General features: G+C 43.6%; 1 protein-coding gene across 2 annotated transcripts in view; it reads right to left on the bottom strand.

Moving 5' to 3' along the window:
• Window positions 1–3131: 3131 nt before the first annotated feature.
• Window positions 3132–18790, bottom strand: part of LOC122569290 (Krueppel-like factor 6) — a 275557-nt gene continuing 259898 nt past the window's right edge. For both annotated transcript variants that reach the window (XM_043730113.1, XM_043730112.1), the window contains one exon: window positions 3132–13709. In XM_043730113.1, coding sequence (XP_043586048.1) covers window positions 13534–13709 — 176 coding nt within the window. In that variant the 3' untranslated portion in view covers window positions 3132–13533. The remainder of the gene's footprint in view (window positions 13710–18790) is intronic.

Below are 18790 nucleotides of genomic sequence, written 5' to 3'. Positions count from 1 at the left end.
CCAAGGGACGATTAAATTCGGTCTTAATTAAATCAGCCGAGAAAAAACGTAAGCGCGATAAGCATGCCAAGCGACGTGGATCCTTCGCATTGGTCGTTGAAACGACGATTCGAATACTGCCAGCCGATCCGTGCCCTCTAGAATGGCAATTCCATGGAACAGGGTCAAGAAAGGGAGGGAACTAATAAGAAAGAGAGAGAGAGAGAGATGAAACGAAGGATAAGGATGTGTAGAGATAGTAAAACGTCGTTTATGGGCCGATTGGATGAAAAACGCGGCGAACGCCCTCTTTATATTTCGTCGAGAATGGCTTCGTATCTGGACACTGGCTGGGAAGCCCCGTAGGGAAAGGGCACATTATAATTTCCCATAAAACGTTTTATGATGACAAAACGCCGTGAACCCTCTTCCTGCGACGACCATCGGCGATGGTTATAGTTTCAGAGAGGAACGCGCAGTAAACCGTACAACCTGTGCGACATGTAACGCAACGAAACGGCTGATCGTTGTCCTTTTGTCTCTTCCTGTGACACGCGTCAAAGCGTTTATTCCTGTTGGCTATGAATATTACGAGTGTATCGAGTCTTTGATGAATGCACGTGGACGAGAAAATCGGCTGTTTGCTTGCTGATCTCATTCGACGAGATGCTTTCGTCATGGGACTGAAGGTTCATCACGTTTCAGGTTTATAATATCGCTTTTTATGTAAGAACTACAATAGCTTTTCGTATCGTAGCGATTATTATTGACTTGACTCGCGACTGAGAGGAAAGTTGAGATAAAGACGAGTCGTGGAGTTTATTCGTGATAAGAGCAAACGAGATATCCGATAGAAATAAAGCTACGGCTTCAAGAAGGTAAGTCTAGGCACTAGGATCCCCGTAAAGAGATGTCGAGCTCTTTGAAACTTCGTTCTCCGTTACTTCGTAAATTTCTCAACAATCTCTATGAAGCATCCTTCCTTGACTATAAAGAGTTCAAAGTTCGTTCGATTTTACGTATTCTACGCGATACTCACCTTGTTGGATCGTCTGAAAATTCGGTAGCTCCGATCAAACCGCAGGATTTGAACTGCCACGCGAGATACTATTGGGGTCGGATGAAGAATACGAGACAAGTGATCGTGTTTTGTATTTTTTTGTCATTTTTTTCAACAGGAACGTACGTTTATTTGCACTGAGCAGAAATACAAGCTATTCATGAAAGATGAGGTTACAGCGGCCGCAAGCCCCCCCCCCCCGCCCTTTTTTCCTCTCTGCACCCCGGCGTTCGTCAAACTCGAACAGACACTTTTATCCTCCGGATAAACGCGCGCAAAGCAACTCGTTCTTCTCTCTCCCTTTCACCTCACCTGCTTCCCCTTCACCTCCCCCTCCCGCCCGTAGTCGAGTGTACCCTTTTCTTTCTTTTTTCGTTTTCCTTTCTTTTTTTTTTTCATTATTCTTAATCGCTTCGCGTTTTCTTACCACCGCACCGCCCGAACGTAGAGCAAGATTATTAATTATCATACATGTACATATAATTACATTTTTGTGCATTATCATAATTTAATATACATATATAGATGATATATATTATATCTTAGAAAATAAATATATATATATTTTTATATATATATATATTTCAATATCATTTTTTTTTATTTCATCTTCGTGTAATTCTCCTTAAAAAATAACGATATTTAAAGTACGCTAACGGTGTTTTTTTTTTTTATAATAAGAGCCACCAAGAGAGGAAAGAAAAGAATGAAGAGGAATAAAGTGCTTCTTTCTCTCTCTTTCTCGCATACACGCACACGCACGCTTCGTATATGTATATTTATACTTATATTATATATTTATGTATACGTATATATCCGCAAGCAGCGCACAGTATACACGTGCATAGGAATTACGCAAAAACACAAACACACATACTCGCGCGCGCACACGTACAGACGCAAGACGCTTTCGAAAAAAGAAAAAAACTTCCCTTCTCCCTTTTGCATACGTCTAACCCATTCAATTTTCTCATTCATTCTCTTACACCTTCCCTTAAGCTTCCCAATCATATCAGCCCTAAGCATTTTTCCACTCCTCCTTTTTTATTCGTGCGCTCTATACCTTGTTCCCGTCCCATTCACCAATCCCTCTTCCTATCAATTTTTACTAACAGTTCCGAGGTGACCGTCGTCCACCCCCGCGCAAAAGGGACGAAGATAATTTCGAGTCACGGCTTCCCCTAACAAAAACCAGTCGTATCTTCAAGCCGACCAGTTATCGTTGACCATCGTTCGATATTCTTCACGATACTTTCACAGAGTAACCAGATTATTTTCTTTCTTTTACTGTGAAACGATTTGTGAGAATTTGCAGACAGGTCAATACTCGCACGAGTTCTTCATCGAGTGATCTAATTGCATTTGTGTAAAACTAAATTAAGTACAGAAAACGAAATAAGATATTTATTTGTGTAAAAAATTTTATTACCAATTTCCAAATATTAATACCAATATTCCATTCCAAATATAAACATTTATAAATATTAGTAGTATTGTATTTTGATGTTTAGAAGCATACAGATTTCTTTATCAGAATTACTCCAGATTAAAAATTTTCTCACTTTTCCTCTCAGCCCTTCACTTTCATGAGGATAGGTCGAATTACGAATTCTCTACGTCTAAATTATCTCCATTCTTCCGAATTTTTCTATGATCAACCACGGCGTTGCAACGAATATCCGCACAAGAAGCAATTGCTATATCCGTCGAATAGTGACTATCACATAAAAGCTAATTTTTTAATTCACGAAAGAAACGGCCACCGTTTGAGAGCGAGTGGGCCAGCATAAACGCTAATTCATACTAATTACGATCCTACTAAATCGATAAATATATTGCCAGTCGAGTCTACAAAGACGTATCAAGACCAACTCATTACGCTAAGATCCTAATGAATCATAGGATCGATAAACAGAGTTAACAAATTCGACTAAAATCGAGCCTCTATTAAAGATACTCTTCTTAAACATTTTCTTGCTCATTTTTCCTCGCAAGATCACATTTTACGATCTTTCATCGTAAATGGCCACCAGGAATCGGTTTAATATCTCATTAGGAGGACATCTGTGTTGAAAGCAAGCTCACTCAAGCACACGATGAGAAATTTGTTTATTAATTGAATTATTTACAAAGCGCGGCCGGCCCGGTCGCTCCGTTAGCCGAATAAAGAAGCATGCGTTAATCGTTCGTTAACGCAAAAAATCATCTCTAGGCAGACAACAATTATAAATCGATGGGAGTCGCATTGAACATGATACGTTTGCGATCGAGAACGATCGACGAAAGTATGTTAGACAAGTTCCGAAGGGGCGAAGAGCGCGCGAAACGAACCCAGAAGGTTTATGAAAATAATAAAAGTAAAGTTGCGTCCTGGTCGACCGGGCAACGGTAGCGTTGAAAGCGCTTCCGTAAATATTTTCTCAGTCCCTCTCGGCTCGATCGACACGCATCCTATGATTCCCTGTCGCGTTTCCCATCGATCGTCGCAGCAATTTCGTGCACACATCGAGTTAAAAGGTTCCGATCGCAAAAGGTACGCAGGAAGAACGTTATCTCGTCGACGCTCGTCGAGCCATCCTACGCATCCACCAATATTCGTTTCGCGATCGATGGATATGGATCGCGTTACATAGTGTGCCTCGTTTTACGAATCGATGCACTCCGAGTTGCTCCAGAAGTTAGCGATTCGTGGAACTTTTTTGCTTGTTCAGCTCGCTCTTGGTTTCGCCTTTGTACATGATGAACGAATAAAATCAAGGGTAACGTTAAAAGATCAAGAACAATGCGGTAGTACAGCTCTTACGATATTAATCATAGCGGCGATATCAATGATATAAGGATAGCAATTAAGGCTCTCTGCGATTAGATTAAATAATTCACATAAAAATTTCTGCGCGAAGTAATTCCTAAGAATTTGTAATTCGCACGTACATTCATCGCGTTCTTCTTTCTCTTTCGATTTTCAGCTTTTCGTACACTACCCCACCCGATAATCCATCGACTCGATAGTCTACCTCGATTCACGGCACGTCGCCTCCACGAGACATTACACTTTGTTCACTCATGCATTCGGTACACCATACATCTTCGCGGTCTTTAGCTTCTTTGTACATCTTTGTTCTTCACGCACGTGCACGCAGTCGCGATCTTTCTCTCGTACACGAGTCTCCCCAGCTCTCTGTTCGTTTGTCTCAACGATCAATCATCGAAGGTTTCTCTATGAAATTGAGGGTTCGAATAATAATTTCATCTTTTCCACGGTATCTGCTTTTTTATCTCACAGCTAGAAACGACCAGAGAGAACCAAGAAGACCAACGATAAGAAGAAGCAGAAGAAGAAGAAAGGAAAGAATTAAACGCACAAAGGACAAGCTAGCAGTTTGGCTCGTTTTATCTTTCGACCAGTCCTTTGTGGCTTGTTTTCGTACCCAATCTGTGGGGCTTCCCATCTTGATAGGGTCTCTAGTATCCATAGATGTTCGTTTCAAACCTTCGAAGTTACTCAGAATCATCATATGAAAAGTGCTACCTTTACATCTACGACAGCACGCTTTTAGCATGTAAATGTCTACCAGACAACGACACTAAAAAGTAGCAATTTTCAAATTCATTTCCAGATACAATTTCATCGATATCAATAGAAGTCCGAGGATTGTTTCAACCACCTGAATTCAGAATTCAAGTTCGACAATCTTTCGGAGACAAGAAACCAAACCTCTATGAATACCATTACACAGGGATCGACGGAGAAGTAGTAACTCTTAAAAGGAGAATTTCAGGGAAACACGAGTAGATGTCAGTCGATTGTAGGACGCAACTGATCGGTATTCCTCTGTGACCTTCTCGAACGATCCGGTACACGGTGCACAATTTCGATTCTTTTCTCGACGAAATCTCGAGTTGCTGTCGGACGTGATGGAAAATTACAAAATCTCGTGTCGAAGGGTTTCGAGGCGAGTCTCTCTGTTCGTTATTCCCGCGAACGATCGCGAGGTTTTTGTGCCGCAGCTCTATTTCCTCGTCGAATCTCGAGTGTTCCTTTAGAATCGGCAAGTAGGCCTGCGTAAAGAGCAATTAGGCGTTGATTCTCGAAAGGAGATTGTTTTCACGTTTTGCACATCGTTCGTTATCCTGTACGCTTTCTTTCCCTTTTTCTTCTTTTCTCGATCGTTCGTTTCACGCTCCTCCCTTCCTTCCCGCCTAACTACTAGCGGTAATCCTAACGGAATACTCTAATTATACATTTACATTTATATTTATAATATATATAATATATTTATATATAATAATAACCAATACAAATATCACATGTGATCACCTACTAGTCTCGTTACACGAGTACTCGCTAATCCCGTTGTACAAGACGAGTCGAGCCTTCGAGAGTTTTTCAAGTCAGCGCGAAGCTCTCGACTGTTGGAAGTCGTGGCGTGTAAATTAGTCCCGGTACTTTGGAAGGATGTTTTCTGTTTTTTCCTTTTATTTTCCTCGTCTTACTTGGTTTTCTTACTATTTTAGTCCGTTATATTTGTTTATCTAAATTTTCTTTTCCTTTTTTTTTGTTTTTTTCTGTTTTTCTCTGCATTACTCTCGCTCGCTTTTTTCCTTCTTTTTCTTTTTATATTCTGTATTCTTTTATTTTATCTTTCTTTTAACGGGTCATCGTAGGATAGATTCTTAATAATCGTATACAATACAACTCGCTCGGTGTTTAATCCTCGAACGATCGTCGAGACTGTTCGAACGACGAGACTCCTTTCTGGCCGACCTCTATACTCGTCGATCCCGCCTAAATTTAAAAATCGTGTAGCGCGCTTAATCGCGCTTCGAACGAAACACGCGCATCTACACGTCCTCCCGAGCGTTCACACGCAGCCTGATCGAATCGTAGCACGCTTTGGTGCACGCTCGTATGCGTTGTTTATACGACAGCCCGTGGAATACAAGAGCGGATATTTTCACGGGCTTTGGGGGTGGCTTGACGTATCCCTGCATCAAACTTCGCTGGACAGCCTCAAGAAGAGCAGTGTCGAGGGATGTTTTCTCAACGTGGTGATCGATAGCCTCCGGAACGAGCTGATATAGAGCCAGACTACTGCCTGTTTTCGTTCGAAAGAGCTCGAGTTGACGAAATATTTCGATATTTAGAATATCCTTGGATATCCATTGCAAAATGTTATATTTTAATATCGTACAGCGAAATTTTCTTGTCTCTTCTTTCAGTTCTTAGCGATCTGTAGAATAATTTTGTGGTTCCGGGATTATCTGTCACCTCGGTGAGAGAACGAAGAATTAGTACACAACACAGCGTTAATAGAAGAAGATGAAGAAGAAGAAGAAGAAGAAGAAGACAAAGAGGAAGAAATAACGCTGAGAGAAAGGAGCGACGGCTGCGCAAGCGCATTCTTCGTTTATTACAATTATATTCCCCAGCGGCAAAAAAAGCTGCGATTACAAGACTCTTTATTCGCTTAATCCCGTTCTCTCTATCTGTCTTCGATTTACTTGCCCTCTGCCTCTCTATCGCGCGCATTAGTTTCGCATTTTTTTTTCTCCTCTTTTTTTGTATCCTTAGTTCGCGTTCCGCTTTGTCGTAATACAAAATACTCGCTTAAAGTTTCTCCACGTCTTTTTACGCGCAGGATCACACGTAATAAATCACATTATCCTAATATGTTAATATTCACAATTATACAAATAGAGATGTATACACAACAAGGTACAGAATTCCAGAAAAAAATTACACTCGCTCGCACGAAAATTCTCGGTCTTTCGCTCGATCCCCTTTCGTCACAATAGAATCGCGCTTGCACCCGCAATTTCACGTAAGATATATTTATTCGTTCAAGCGTTCGCCTTTCACTCTTCACTGCAATGTATAATGCAATTATTAATACATCTAGAAACACCGTGTTCGTTTTACGTACAAGAAGAAACGTCAATGATCGACAGTTAATCGTGGCTAAAACATAGAGCACGGTCGCATGTCTGTATAAAATCCCTAAAAATACTATTATACCCTACCATGAATTGTGTTGGATGACGATAGTGACTATGCAGTGACTGTTTTCCATTTTCGAAGTCAATTTCTAGCTCGTGCCACGAGACGCACCTTCTTCTACCCCTTAGGGAACAACCGTCGAGCCGCTACCTGTTTCTTTTTCTTTCCTTCTCCATTCTGCAGTTTTATTCTTTTCTATTCCTTTTTTTTTTTTTCTATGGCTCGTTGGAGATTAAACAACCAGGCTGTTCCAGGGGTATCGCGTCCCAATGGACGAGAGGCGATTCGTTCTCGCGGCGAGTACCTCGAAGATAGAGTCATGACCGAAATCGTTCGGTTCCTTTTCAGTTAGGCCTGGAGGCAGCCCGACTTTCCTGTGATTCGTCGGTTCTTGTGTACCTCGTGAAAAGCGATTTTTTTTTATCGGAATGCATTGTTCGCCTCTCTCCATCCCATATTTTCCCTCTCATATACCCTATGCGTTGTAACCGAATTTCTTTGCTCTCGCCTTTTTTTTCCCCGCCAAGAACTCTTGTTGGTATGTTATCCCTTTCCGCGTTCCTTTTCCGTCCTTCTTTATCCTTCTGTTTTCTCCCGCATTTGTATCGCATCGAGATCAAGACACGCGTACGTACATAACGTGTAATGGGTAGACAACGATGCTATTCTTTCCTTTTCCAATATTTCCATGAGCGTGTGTGTTTGTGTTTTCTGGTATGTGCATGTGTAAATTTGCGTTTTCCGTTGTTACCTTTTTTTTCGTCGGTGTGCACCGTGTGTTTTCGGTGGTATCGAGAGACTCGTGTCACTGTTAGTATGTCATGAACCGCGTCTTGTCGTTTTTCTGTCGGTATACGAAGAGATAAACGCTTATCCGATCGCCTTGTTCGCGTTGAACTTTGGCTGATTCTCAGGATATATTCTCCGCTTACGTTCGTATTAGTTCGTACGTGTGTGATATTTTAATGTATGCGTGCATATTCGTGTAAGATGAAATTAGAGACGCGGAGAAGGACGGACGCCCCTTAATACGCTGCGCCCCCTGCGATATTTTTCTTTGTTTTCTTTGATATTGTTCTTTGTTTCAATTAACTCGTTGCACGATTTTTACAAGTCTTTAAATGCCAAAGGTCACTTTTTTTAAAATATAGGTATCTCTCTTCCCCACCCTCTCATAAACATGCTTCGATCCCTCCCACATTTCTCTGCTTAGTTTCCTCTCAACACTTTCTCTTCTTCTTTCTCGCAAATTTTGCCCCTCGAGCTTCCCCTTCTCTATCTCTCTTTCTCTCGCTCTCTCTCCCACTCTCTCGCTTCTATACTCACACAGAAAAGCTTCAACACGCGAAACCAAATTACCCTTAGCACTTAGCCTAACCACCTTCCCCCTCGCTATTTACTTAAATCTTTTCTAAAGCTGTAATTTCCTAAAAATAACGTTAGTTCTTTAATCAGTTCGTTTCTTAGTGTATTGAATTTTACACATGCCCTATTTTTCATCGTATTCTTCCCGTTCTTTCTCCTCTCCTCTTTTACGATACCTGTTCGTCGATACGAACGGTAAAAATCGAACGCGTCGAATTGAATTTAAACGAAGAGTCCTCGCCTGTTTCTTCCTAAAATAGATTTTATCCCATTTTGTTCGTGCTGTTCCTTTTTTATCCCTTACGTCCTTCGGTCGCGTCTGTTTCTCACGTCGTTTCTCTTTTCTACCTTCCATTTTCATTCGAACGCTTTCTCCCCCGACACTCATCCATTCACGCCGGCTCTCTGTCACTCACGGTCTTCCTCGCTTTCACGTAAAATCCTGCAATTCACAGAGCTACTATACAACATGACTGAAAATATTTCAGACCACAATTAAGACAATTACGAATCGTGCCGCATCTGTCTGCCTTTCTTCACCTTTCTTCCCTATTCTTCTTTCTTTTCGTGAACTGCCCGGTATTCATGTACGCTCTTCGTGTCCATGCTCGTTGGAATATTTCCTTTTTCATCAGCGCTTCACCATCTTCTTATACACTATATTCCTCACGCTTCGTCTCGACCTTATTGTACGCAAGTATCATAAAACACTTATGTCCATCTATTGTACCTCGTACAACGATACAGTATCTTCTAAAAGATTCCTTAGAGTTTCTCTTAGGTACTTACATCTCTATCTATGTATATCCACCTATCTATATTTATAGACTTTTTTTTACTCATTTATATATAATAACTCTTTTAAATCCCCCCTCCCACCCGTCCCCAATTCACCCCGATCTTTCATTCTTTCTTTTTCGTTCCGCCTTTCCTCTCTTCGTCGAACTATTTATCTGCCTATCTAAGGTGTCTATCTAACGTTCTAGCTATCCATCTATCTAAACTTCTAACTACCATTTATTAGTTTTCTTAAGGTGCCCGCTTTCTCTCGCTTTATCTTCACTCGCTCGACTTATCGTTTCTCTCTTTTAATTACACCTGTATCATCTGTCTTTCCTAATCTTCTGTATATCGACCCTTTTCATCCATTACACGCTTGCTTCGCATTGCTCGAGTTTGAAACAAACGCGGATCTTTTCATTCGCGTGCGATCTTTCGTTACGTATTATATTAATGTACGTGTATTTATATCTACAGTGTTTCGTTGGTCGCCGGGATGGAAACGCGCGAAACGCTCGTCGCGATCGCGAGGTCCGATCATTACGACTCGATCGTTCCGTCTCCTACCCCATCTTTTTCCTCTACTCCTCGTGGTTAAAGTCGCCGTCGGTCGCAGGTCGCGAAAGCTTGTCAGTCGCGCGAGATACACGAAACGGAGAGCCCGCGAAGAGAGAAGATGGTACGAGTCGTTCCGAGATTTTCCGATCTCGAGGAGCGAGAGGATCGAGCGAAACGCGGGCTCGTTTGATCGTTGCGGGGTTGCAAACGATCCGGACGACGGATTCGTGTATGTAACGAGAGGAGCGTCGTGACCGAGCGACGAGCACCGTTTTTCGTATCCTCGTTCTCGCCACTCTCGCCCTATCAGAGACAAAGGAAAAAGAAAAAATGTGTATCGAGAAAAAAGAGCGGTCGGGGCGTCCTCTGTATCGGGGCGCCGCGCGATACCTCGCAGTATATGGCTATCAAAAAGACATCTGGCTTCTCGTTTATCTTCGTTTATCCTAAGTCCTTGTAAATGCTGCATATATATATTTACTTTATTTATAATTATCCGTGAACATGGTAACAAATAATGAAACACTGACAAAAATTGCACAATATACAAACTTAGTGTTCTGCTCTCACACTCTTTTTCTCACACTTTCTCTCTCACACGCATACTCTACCTTTTCTTCTCTTTACTTTTTTTATGCTTTCTCCTTGTGTTGGATTCGTTTGTGTCTTTCTCTCGCTCTTTCTCACTCTCTTTTCCTATGCATGTTCGTTTCCTTTGAAAATCCTCGTCACACCTTATCCCTTTCTATAACCCCCGAAATCGTTTTTGGAACACATTCTCGCGGGGAAAAAGAAATGTGGTCACTCAAGCATGCACACCTCCTTAACACACTCACGCAAATTGACGCAAAGAAAGAAGGAAAAACATATTATAGAGAAAAGAAGAAATACACAGGTGCCACAGACATCGAATAACGCGCACACATACATACGCAGCCACACGCGCGCGAACCGCGTCGACGCTCTCATATCAGTCAGGCTTACTTGGTAGGTACGGTATCGTTACGTTCTACGTGCGTTATCAGTTAATTTATTTGGCCACTGAACATTTAAAATTTAGTTTCTTTTTTTTTTTATTCTTTCCCTTTAAATCTTCGTTTCGCTCGCCAGCTCGGCCGCTCTTTGCGCCGTTCCGCGCTCTCAGGTAAGATTAGTCTTCTTAAGCGGTAAACTCCTTGCCCTCACGTTCTGCTCCATTCATATTTAATCGTTTTACGTTATTACTCTATTTTCTTTTTTAATTTCTTCCTTAATCGCTTTTACTACTCTATTTTGTTCACCATTCGTTCGATGAGCGATCTGCGATCCTTCGTTCGTTCAGTCCACGGATACAATTCACATTTTTATTTCAAGTAACTAATTTTGCGTTACCCCTCGTCAACATTTTTCTTTTCTTTCATTTTTCGTTAAGTTTCTCTAGTTTCTCTTTCCCCTCTTTTCTCTCGTTCCTCCTTTTTGCGTTTCCATTTATATTTCCCTCCACTGTCGTTTCCCTACGTGATTTCGATCCCGTTTGTCCGCACGGAAATCGATGATTAGCGAGACAACGATGCATATCGATCGGAAGTTCATAGCATTCCCGGGGCACGCATAGTCGAGGTGAACTGCGAGCGCCGTCTGCCATCCGGGTTTTGCGTGCGTACGAGAGGGGGTGGCGTGCTCGGCGGGTGAGTCTGACGCGTGGAAACGGTTCTAGAGCTTTGTGCGGAATGTTGCCCGTTTATACTTTGTATAATCCCTTATGTATAACAATATATTGTTTCGGTGAGTAAGACGAGAATATTAAAAAATATATATATATCATTTATTTCTGTTGAGCCTCCGACAAGAATCTTGCCCGCCGCGCCGGGACGCGTCGCCACCCCCGCCCATACGTCGCGCGGTTACGCGTGAAACAAAACAGGAGAACGTTACCTAGAAAGCAATCGTACAAAAGTACAAAGTCAGATTCCGTATATACTTTTTTTTCTCCACTTATTTTCGTTAAAAACCATAGGACGCGCGCCACTACGAAAGAAGCCCCGTTCGGTCGAATTCTTTTTTAAGGAAGAAAGTACCCTCGAATCGGTGTTCGATGGTTGTACGCGATTCTTTCTTCCTTAAAAATCACTCGTGAATATTCTCGATGAGTAAAACGGTCGAATCTATCGTTGAATAGGATCATTCTATTGTTCTTTTTTTCTTTCTCGTCTATCGTATATATCGGTATCATTCGCACAAGCTCCCGGTGGAAACGAGACTATGGTAAAAGGACGAAAGGGCGGCGGACCGGATCATCGGTCGAATGGAGGCGCCTCGCGATATAATTCGCACTGTAAATTTGGGATTAGCGCTCGGCACGGGTAAACTTTGCCTCCGTCGAAACTGGCCGAAATCACGTATTCAATTACGGTTCGTCCTCTCGCTTCGTGCCCTCATCCGCCGCCCCCTTACAACACACCTCCGTGTGACACGGTTCCGCGTTCCACCGGGTCGCGAATACAATTTCGATTATTGCCACCCGTCGAAGGATCGAAGCTCAAAAGCGTCGTGCACGTTTCCCACCCACCAACTGCTTTTCCCGTGGCCCCCATTCATTGGGATATGAGAGGGAGAAGCATAGTACGCGTGTATACGTGTAATATATATGGTTTTCTCTGTGTATACGTGTAAGAAAGAAGAGGGTAAATGAAAGAGAAAGGAAATAACGTTTTGGCACCGACAGACAGCGTATTATTGTCCTCGCGAACCGGGTTTCCTTGACTTTCGTTCGAATCTAAACGCGACGCCTTTGAAACATCGCCAGATCGGTGTTTGTCAAACTATGTGCGCTACGTTTCATCGTTTTATCAGGTTTCTTTTATCATTTTTCTTTTGCTATTTTATTTTATCTTAATTATCTTTTCTTCTTTCTCTTCTTTTGCGTCAGTTAAAGTTTCGGTTTCTGGAATTCGACCGTTTTACGGAAGGCAGACGGCTTACAAGGATTCACACGCGAGCTGTACACCGCTGTCGCCGGACAATTTCGCTCGTTCGATTAACTTCCTCTGACTCCGAAGCAGCCATTCGCGTAGGCTATATCTCCGACGGTACACGCGCCGATCTTACAATTTAATGAATTGGCAGTGATTAACTTCCCGGGACGAGACTCGTTGCGCGTTGTCTTCCAGCTGCTCGCCCCGGTGGCTCCGTCTAATCGCATCAACAATACCAGTCTAATCCGCATCTGATCGTTGTCGACCCACCTGCTGTCTCTAGTGCCAGCGTTTCTCGCGTAGTGAATATCATCAGACCTTCTTCCTGTCTCTACTCCTCGCTTTTTAGTCTAAACGAACTGCCTCGAAGAACAGAGGAACGCGCGTCTACCTGTTTTTCCGATTGCGATTTCCAATTGCAATCATCAACCTACGAAGTGTCTTGAATCTATAATCTCAACGACACGGTTCCAAAGCCGATCGTTTATCGTTCGTCGATCGATTGTTGTCCGTTCTAATGGACGATCGTCACCAGAAGTGACCGTTCTTCATCGATCGTCTCGCTCATCATCGATTCCCTCTTATAGACAGTATCAAAGCCCGCAGAATATCTTGCGATCGTATTACTCCAACGAAAATCGTGGCCAAATTGAGGGCCATCGTAGCGGTCGATCGTCGGTGATCGAGTTCGATGTGGATCGTCAGGTATCTGTGGAAAAAACGCAATCACGTGGAGGCCGTGTTGCTCGATGGCCTTGGGAATCCTCGGGAAGGAAGGAGCTTCGTCTACCGGTCCTGGACTGTTCCGCGCGTTGAGGACCGTTCTCGATGACGATCGATTACACGTGTCTCTTCATATGGAGGGCTAGATGATCGCTGCGAGAGAAGCATCGGTCGCAATGCCGACACTTGAACGGTTTCGCGCCAGTGTGCTTGCGATAGTGGCGCGTCAGCTCGTCGGAACGCGCGAATCGCCACTCGCAACCCTCCCAGCTGCACTTGTACGGCTTCTCTCCTGAAACGAAATAGAATCGATATATCAGTTGCGATGATTTACCTCTCTTTGAAGAAATTTCTTCACTTTAGCAACTATTACAGATTATCTCGCATACAAGCAAAGTTGGGAATAAATTCTTATTTCTAGAAGACACTAAGGATTAATCTCTTCATAAAATTTAGGAAAAACGAGCGATCTACGCTTCAAGGATCGAGAGTTAGATGACTTAAGTTTAGATTCGAGGGACTAAATTATTCCAGGCGTGGAAATCGGAAACATGGTAATTACCATACTAAAACTAGTAACAGGCAACTTATCCTGATCGTCAAAATTTTAATAAGCTTCACATATGTACTAACCTCCATAACTTTCCGATATTCTGCGACACAATAGACGTGCGCACGACGAAAGGGGTTTTATTGTCCCGGCCACGCGCGTCCCTTAAAATTACTAAAACCGAGGACGGTATATAAAATTCCACGTATAAAACGCTGCCGGCTGGTGGATCGACAATAAAGTGGCGGGCGACTGAAGGAGGAATGGATCCTCTGGTAGCACGTGTGCCGCGACAAGGGATGATCATGGAACGGCTGGCACATTATTAACACGTAAATAATCTATTTGGTAATATAGAAAGAGGCTGACGTTGATGAGACCGCATTACAGGACAGGAAATGCGGACGCGCCACCTGTGGCGCTTTGCCGTTGTGTTTAACAAACTGTTAGGACTTTGTGTCGTGTAAAAGGAGGGGAGAGTGAAAATTAAAAAATAAAAAGCAAAATATCGGAAAGAAGATAAAGACCAATTGATACGAATACGGGTAAGCGCTTGATCGTTGCATGTAAGGAGGGAATTGTCTCGATTCGAGATTAGGGGATTTTTGTTAAATAAAATATCGTAGAAAATGGGGAAAGCATAGTGGAAAGACTGGAAGAACTCTGAAAGACCTTAAAGCCCGCTATTAAAGGTTGAAAAACTTGGAAAGACTTTGTCTTGGTGGATTTAGCAAGGCGCTAGCAGTTTGAAAGGCAGCTAGGAAGATTGAAGCAACTCCGGGGGCTTCGATGATTGTCGTTAAAGTTTCAGAGACGCTTCATCGTGGCTTTTCAGAAAAGTAGTAGAATCGAAAGCAAGTTTTTGTCTCCGACGGTTCTCCTCGTCCAATGTTTGTCGTGTCTCTAATCAAGACGAAGTGTATACGCTATTCCTTCATAAAAACGAAAATAAAGGGGGCGCGCGTAATGGCGACCGCGTGGAAAAGGCGATATAAACGCGCGTATAAAACCGCGAAGTAAAACGTTTTGACATCTACATCGTGCGACCCTAAACTTAATGAATTAAAAAAAAAAGGGGGACTGACAGGGAGAGTAACGAGAAAAGAAGCAGGAGAGAGAAGAAGCCTTCAACGCAGTCGACATTCGCGTGATGTGCTGTTTTTTTATTGTCGCGTGCTCGTTTGCGCGCGGCTGCGAACTCTTCGCGTGTAATTTAGACGCGGTAATACCGTGGTCGTACCGCGGACGCGTGATCTTAAAAAAATTCACGTCACCGTAATATTGTTCTCCCCCGCGTCGTATCATACCACTAATCGCTCAAAGAAATTCGCGAACGAAATTTAATGTAATCTTTGATCGCGATTTTTTTCGCGATAATAATGTTTTCCTGGAATAATTCATCAACCTTCTTTCTTTACGCAAAGCAAGCTAGACTCGAACATAGCAGAGAAAAAGGTTGTAACGTTTCACTAATTCTCTCTGCGAATCCTCTCACCGCAGCAAGAAGCAAAACTTTCTCCCTTTCAACGTTCTCCACGAACGTGCAACCACTTTACAAACCCAGGGACCTACCTAACGACGCACCAACGCGGGCACCCTACTTCATTCAATTCCAGTAACACGCTCCGACCGAGCGGCTTTAAACGCACGCAATCCCCGTCGTATCGAGCTATCGCTCGCACACACCGAAGACATCCGTGAAGCCATTCGTTACGATTTCCTTAATATTCCTCTCCCCTTCCACGGGAGGATCAATTCCTGCTAACGAATTGGCGAGGAGAAAGTTCTATTCAATGCCGTGCGCCGGAAGACAAGACAGAGTTACGACTGACGTTTACTCAACATCGATGCACGGAGGTTGGAAAAATTTACACAGCATCCAATTCCTAGCCTCGAAATTGTTCTGCGAAAAAATTCGCTTTTTCCACGAGTTCCACCCCATCGTGGGAAGCAACGACGACAAATCCAGCGCGAACGTGGCGACGCATAACCAAATCCGATTCTCCCACACCTCGTGTCACGCTGGCTGGTTGCTTTGTCAGAGATACCCTCGACTTTCTACAGAAAAAACGACGCTCACGTCCTCGTGTATTCTTCCGCGCGCGTTCGGATGAACTACCCTCGCACGGACATCCGCGAAATGGAGAATGAGCGTCATCTTCCCGTGCACGACTAGAAATTGTCGCAGCCAAGGCTGGCAGCAAGAATTTCGTGAACGATAAGGATAAACTGTTCAGAGGTGGCGAAGCAATATATTCGCGAGGCTGTTGCGAATACATTCCCGGCGCTTGAGTGGCGGAAGGAAAAATTGGTGACTGCATAAGGTACCATAGAATTGCGTGAAGGAAGGCAGAACTTGAGTCTCGCGCTTCCGTTCTAGGAACGGCGACGTGACTTGTGTCGAGTTTGCTATTAGTTTGGGATCTATCGATGAAAGCGGCATCCCTGATTTAAATTCAGGTTAGTTGTTTGATTCGGCGTTATTTTGCGCGGGATAGAACTAATTTTGTATGCTTGAAACAACATGTAAATACAGGATGACTATGCATAGGGTGTATCGATAGAGGTAGAGGTTGAATGCTTCGTGTAAGAGCATTTATATCTGTAATACAGCTCTTTTCTCGATGCGACTGCAATATGCAGCTGCGTTTCGGAGTAGAGTAAATAGAACAGTGGGGCAAAGCCATCGAAAAATGGATTCTCGTGTTTTATATGAATAATGCGCACCATTTCGAAGAATTATGTCCAGACATTCTGTAAATTTACGTATTCGAATATTCATGATGTTGAAATAGCAATTTTTAAGTGTGCACTTTTAAACATCCCCCTTTCTTCTTTCTTTCTTTTTTCTATAAAACAACGAAACGTCAAACAATCATAATCCCATTACCCTCTCATCATTATAACCCTCTGGCCGTATCTACACCCTCTAACTTTATCTCTGTACACCGATCCCCTATCTCTATGCCCTCTCATTATCAGGACATTAGTCCCTCTCGATCAATAATGTACCTTCCATTTCACCTTTACCTCGTTCTACCGTGGAATCGCACTCTTCCCCCCTATAACCTAAAATCCCCGGCCGCGAACAGAATTACAGAAAAAATCAACGGGGCCATTACACGTGCAATTAAACGAACCAAAAAAAAGAGAGAGAGAGAGAGAGAAGGAAAAAGCAGAGGAAGAACGAAAAACAAATAGAGAGAGAAGGCGAAAAAAGAAAGGGAGAAAAAGCAGGAAAAAATCAACGTGCGACGTGTCGCGTGCGTGCATAGGCCCCATCGAAAAGGCAAATTGAATTTCGAGTAACCATGGTGACTGCGTAACGTGGCGAACGACCGCAGTCAGTGTGTGTCGCCCGCGAGAGACACGCGCGCGTGTATTATGCGTCGAACAGAAGCGTGCGCGGGTCAGTCAACTTGGACGCGTGTGAGTGTGCGTGTCACGGCCGCGGCGGAGACGCGCGCCAGGTGGACGGGGCGGAACGATGTGTAGGTGCATCGTGCATTGCGCATTTTATCGCCGCATAATGGCCTCCCGGCGGTTCGTTACCACCTACGTAATAAAGCCATATTAAACAGGACGGCTTAAAGTGTTAACCTGCTCTACCCTCTCGACGTCCCGCCCCTGTTCTGCGCTCGTTTCGAGCCCGTAACGAACGTTGCTAAACGACGCGATACGTCAGCCCCGCGCAACCCCGTATCCCATACCACCAGCTTTGTTCCGTACGAGTATCAGTCGTCTGTTTATCTCCTTTGTTGATGTGCGTGCACAGTTCGGGAGATTGGGTAATTTCTTCCTGCTCTCCGAAGAAGGGGTGCTGTTATTGTTCGATGGTACCGAGGGTAGTGTTTCCCTTGGTCGCATAATCGTCCGTTACCCGAGCCCTCGGATGTCGGGGAAAAATAGGATTAAGGTTTTATTAACAATAAGTTAAAACGCTTCGATGGTTTCGCAGGCGTTTCGAGATACTGATGCTTCGAATAACGCTTGTTCGATATTCTTCGAGCGATTTTTGTAAAATCCATGTGACCCATGGAGAACGAAACTTCCCAACGCATTTACCATTATAACGAATTCTCGTTCACCGTCCTAACTGCGTTTTATGCACATCGTCCATAAATTCCGCGTATATTCCATACAAACCAGACCCGGTACAAATAGAACATGATAGAGGAAGAGGGATGCGAGGACAGTCGCGGCAGTGGGGAAAGCTAGAAGTGGCTGGTTTCACGTAGTCCTCGATGACGTTCGTCCCGTTCGGCGTAGAAACGATTTTTCTATGTCCTTCCTTCCATCTGACGTTCCTCGAGAGGTCTGAGTGGGTCGGTATTGCGTCGATATGTCAGACCGTCCCTGGCAATGTGTGTTCGTCGTCTTTGCATTTTATTAAGTCCGTCGTCGGCGACGATGTATAGGCTACCTTCCGTCATGTCGCCCAGGGATAGGACAACCGGAATTTATGACCAAGGATTCCATCCCTAGTCCTGTCTCTCTTCTACTCCCTTTCTTTCTATTTCTTCCCTGTCCTCTGTCCTTTACATCCGAACACGTTCCGCGCGAGAAACGTTTCGACGAGAGAAACGCGCCTAATACCGAGGGACGTTTCGTGGATCCGCATGACAGATCGGTGGACGTGGAAGATTCTTTTTCTTTCTCGTTTCTAGTGTGCGCGCATGCACCATCGAGAGATTCTGAGAGACGAGAATCCGCCAGGTCGATGGAAGTAAAATTTTTTACAGTTTCGACGTGCTAGAGATTCTGGTTGTCCAGCATAGGATATTCAGACGAACCAGCGGCGATATCCTGACGGAGAAGATCGA

The sequence above is a fragment of the Bombus pyrosoma genome, linkage group LG7 (assembly GCF_014825855.1).
Source record: "Bombus pyrosoma isolate SC7728 linkage group LG7, ASM1482585v1, whole genome shotgun sequence".
Lineage (NCBI taxonomy): Eukaryota > Metazoa > Arthropoda > Insecta > Hymenoptera > Apidae > Bombus > Bombus pyrosoma.
The sequence above is the reverse complement of the archived record's forward strand: the minus strand, read 5'-3'. Positions and strand labels throughout refer to the sequence as shown.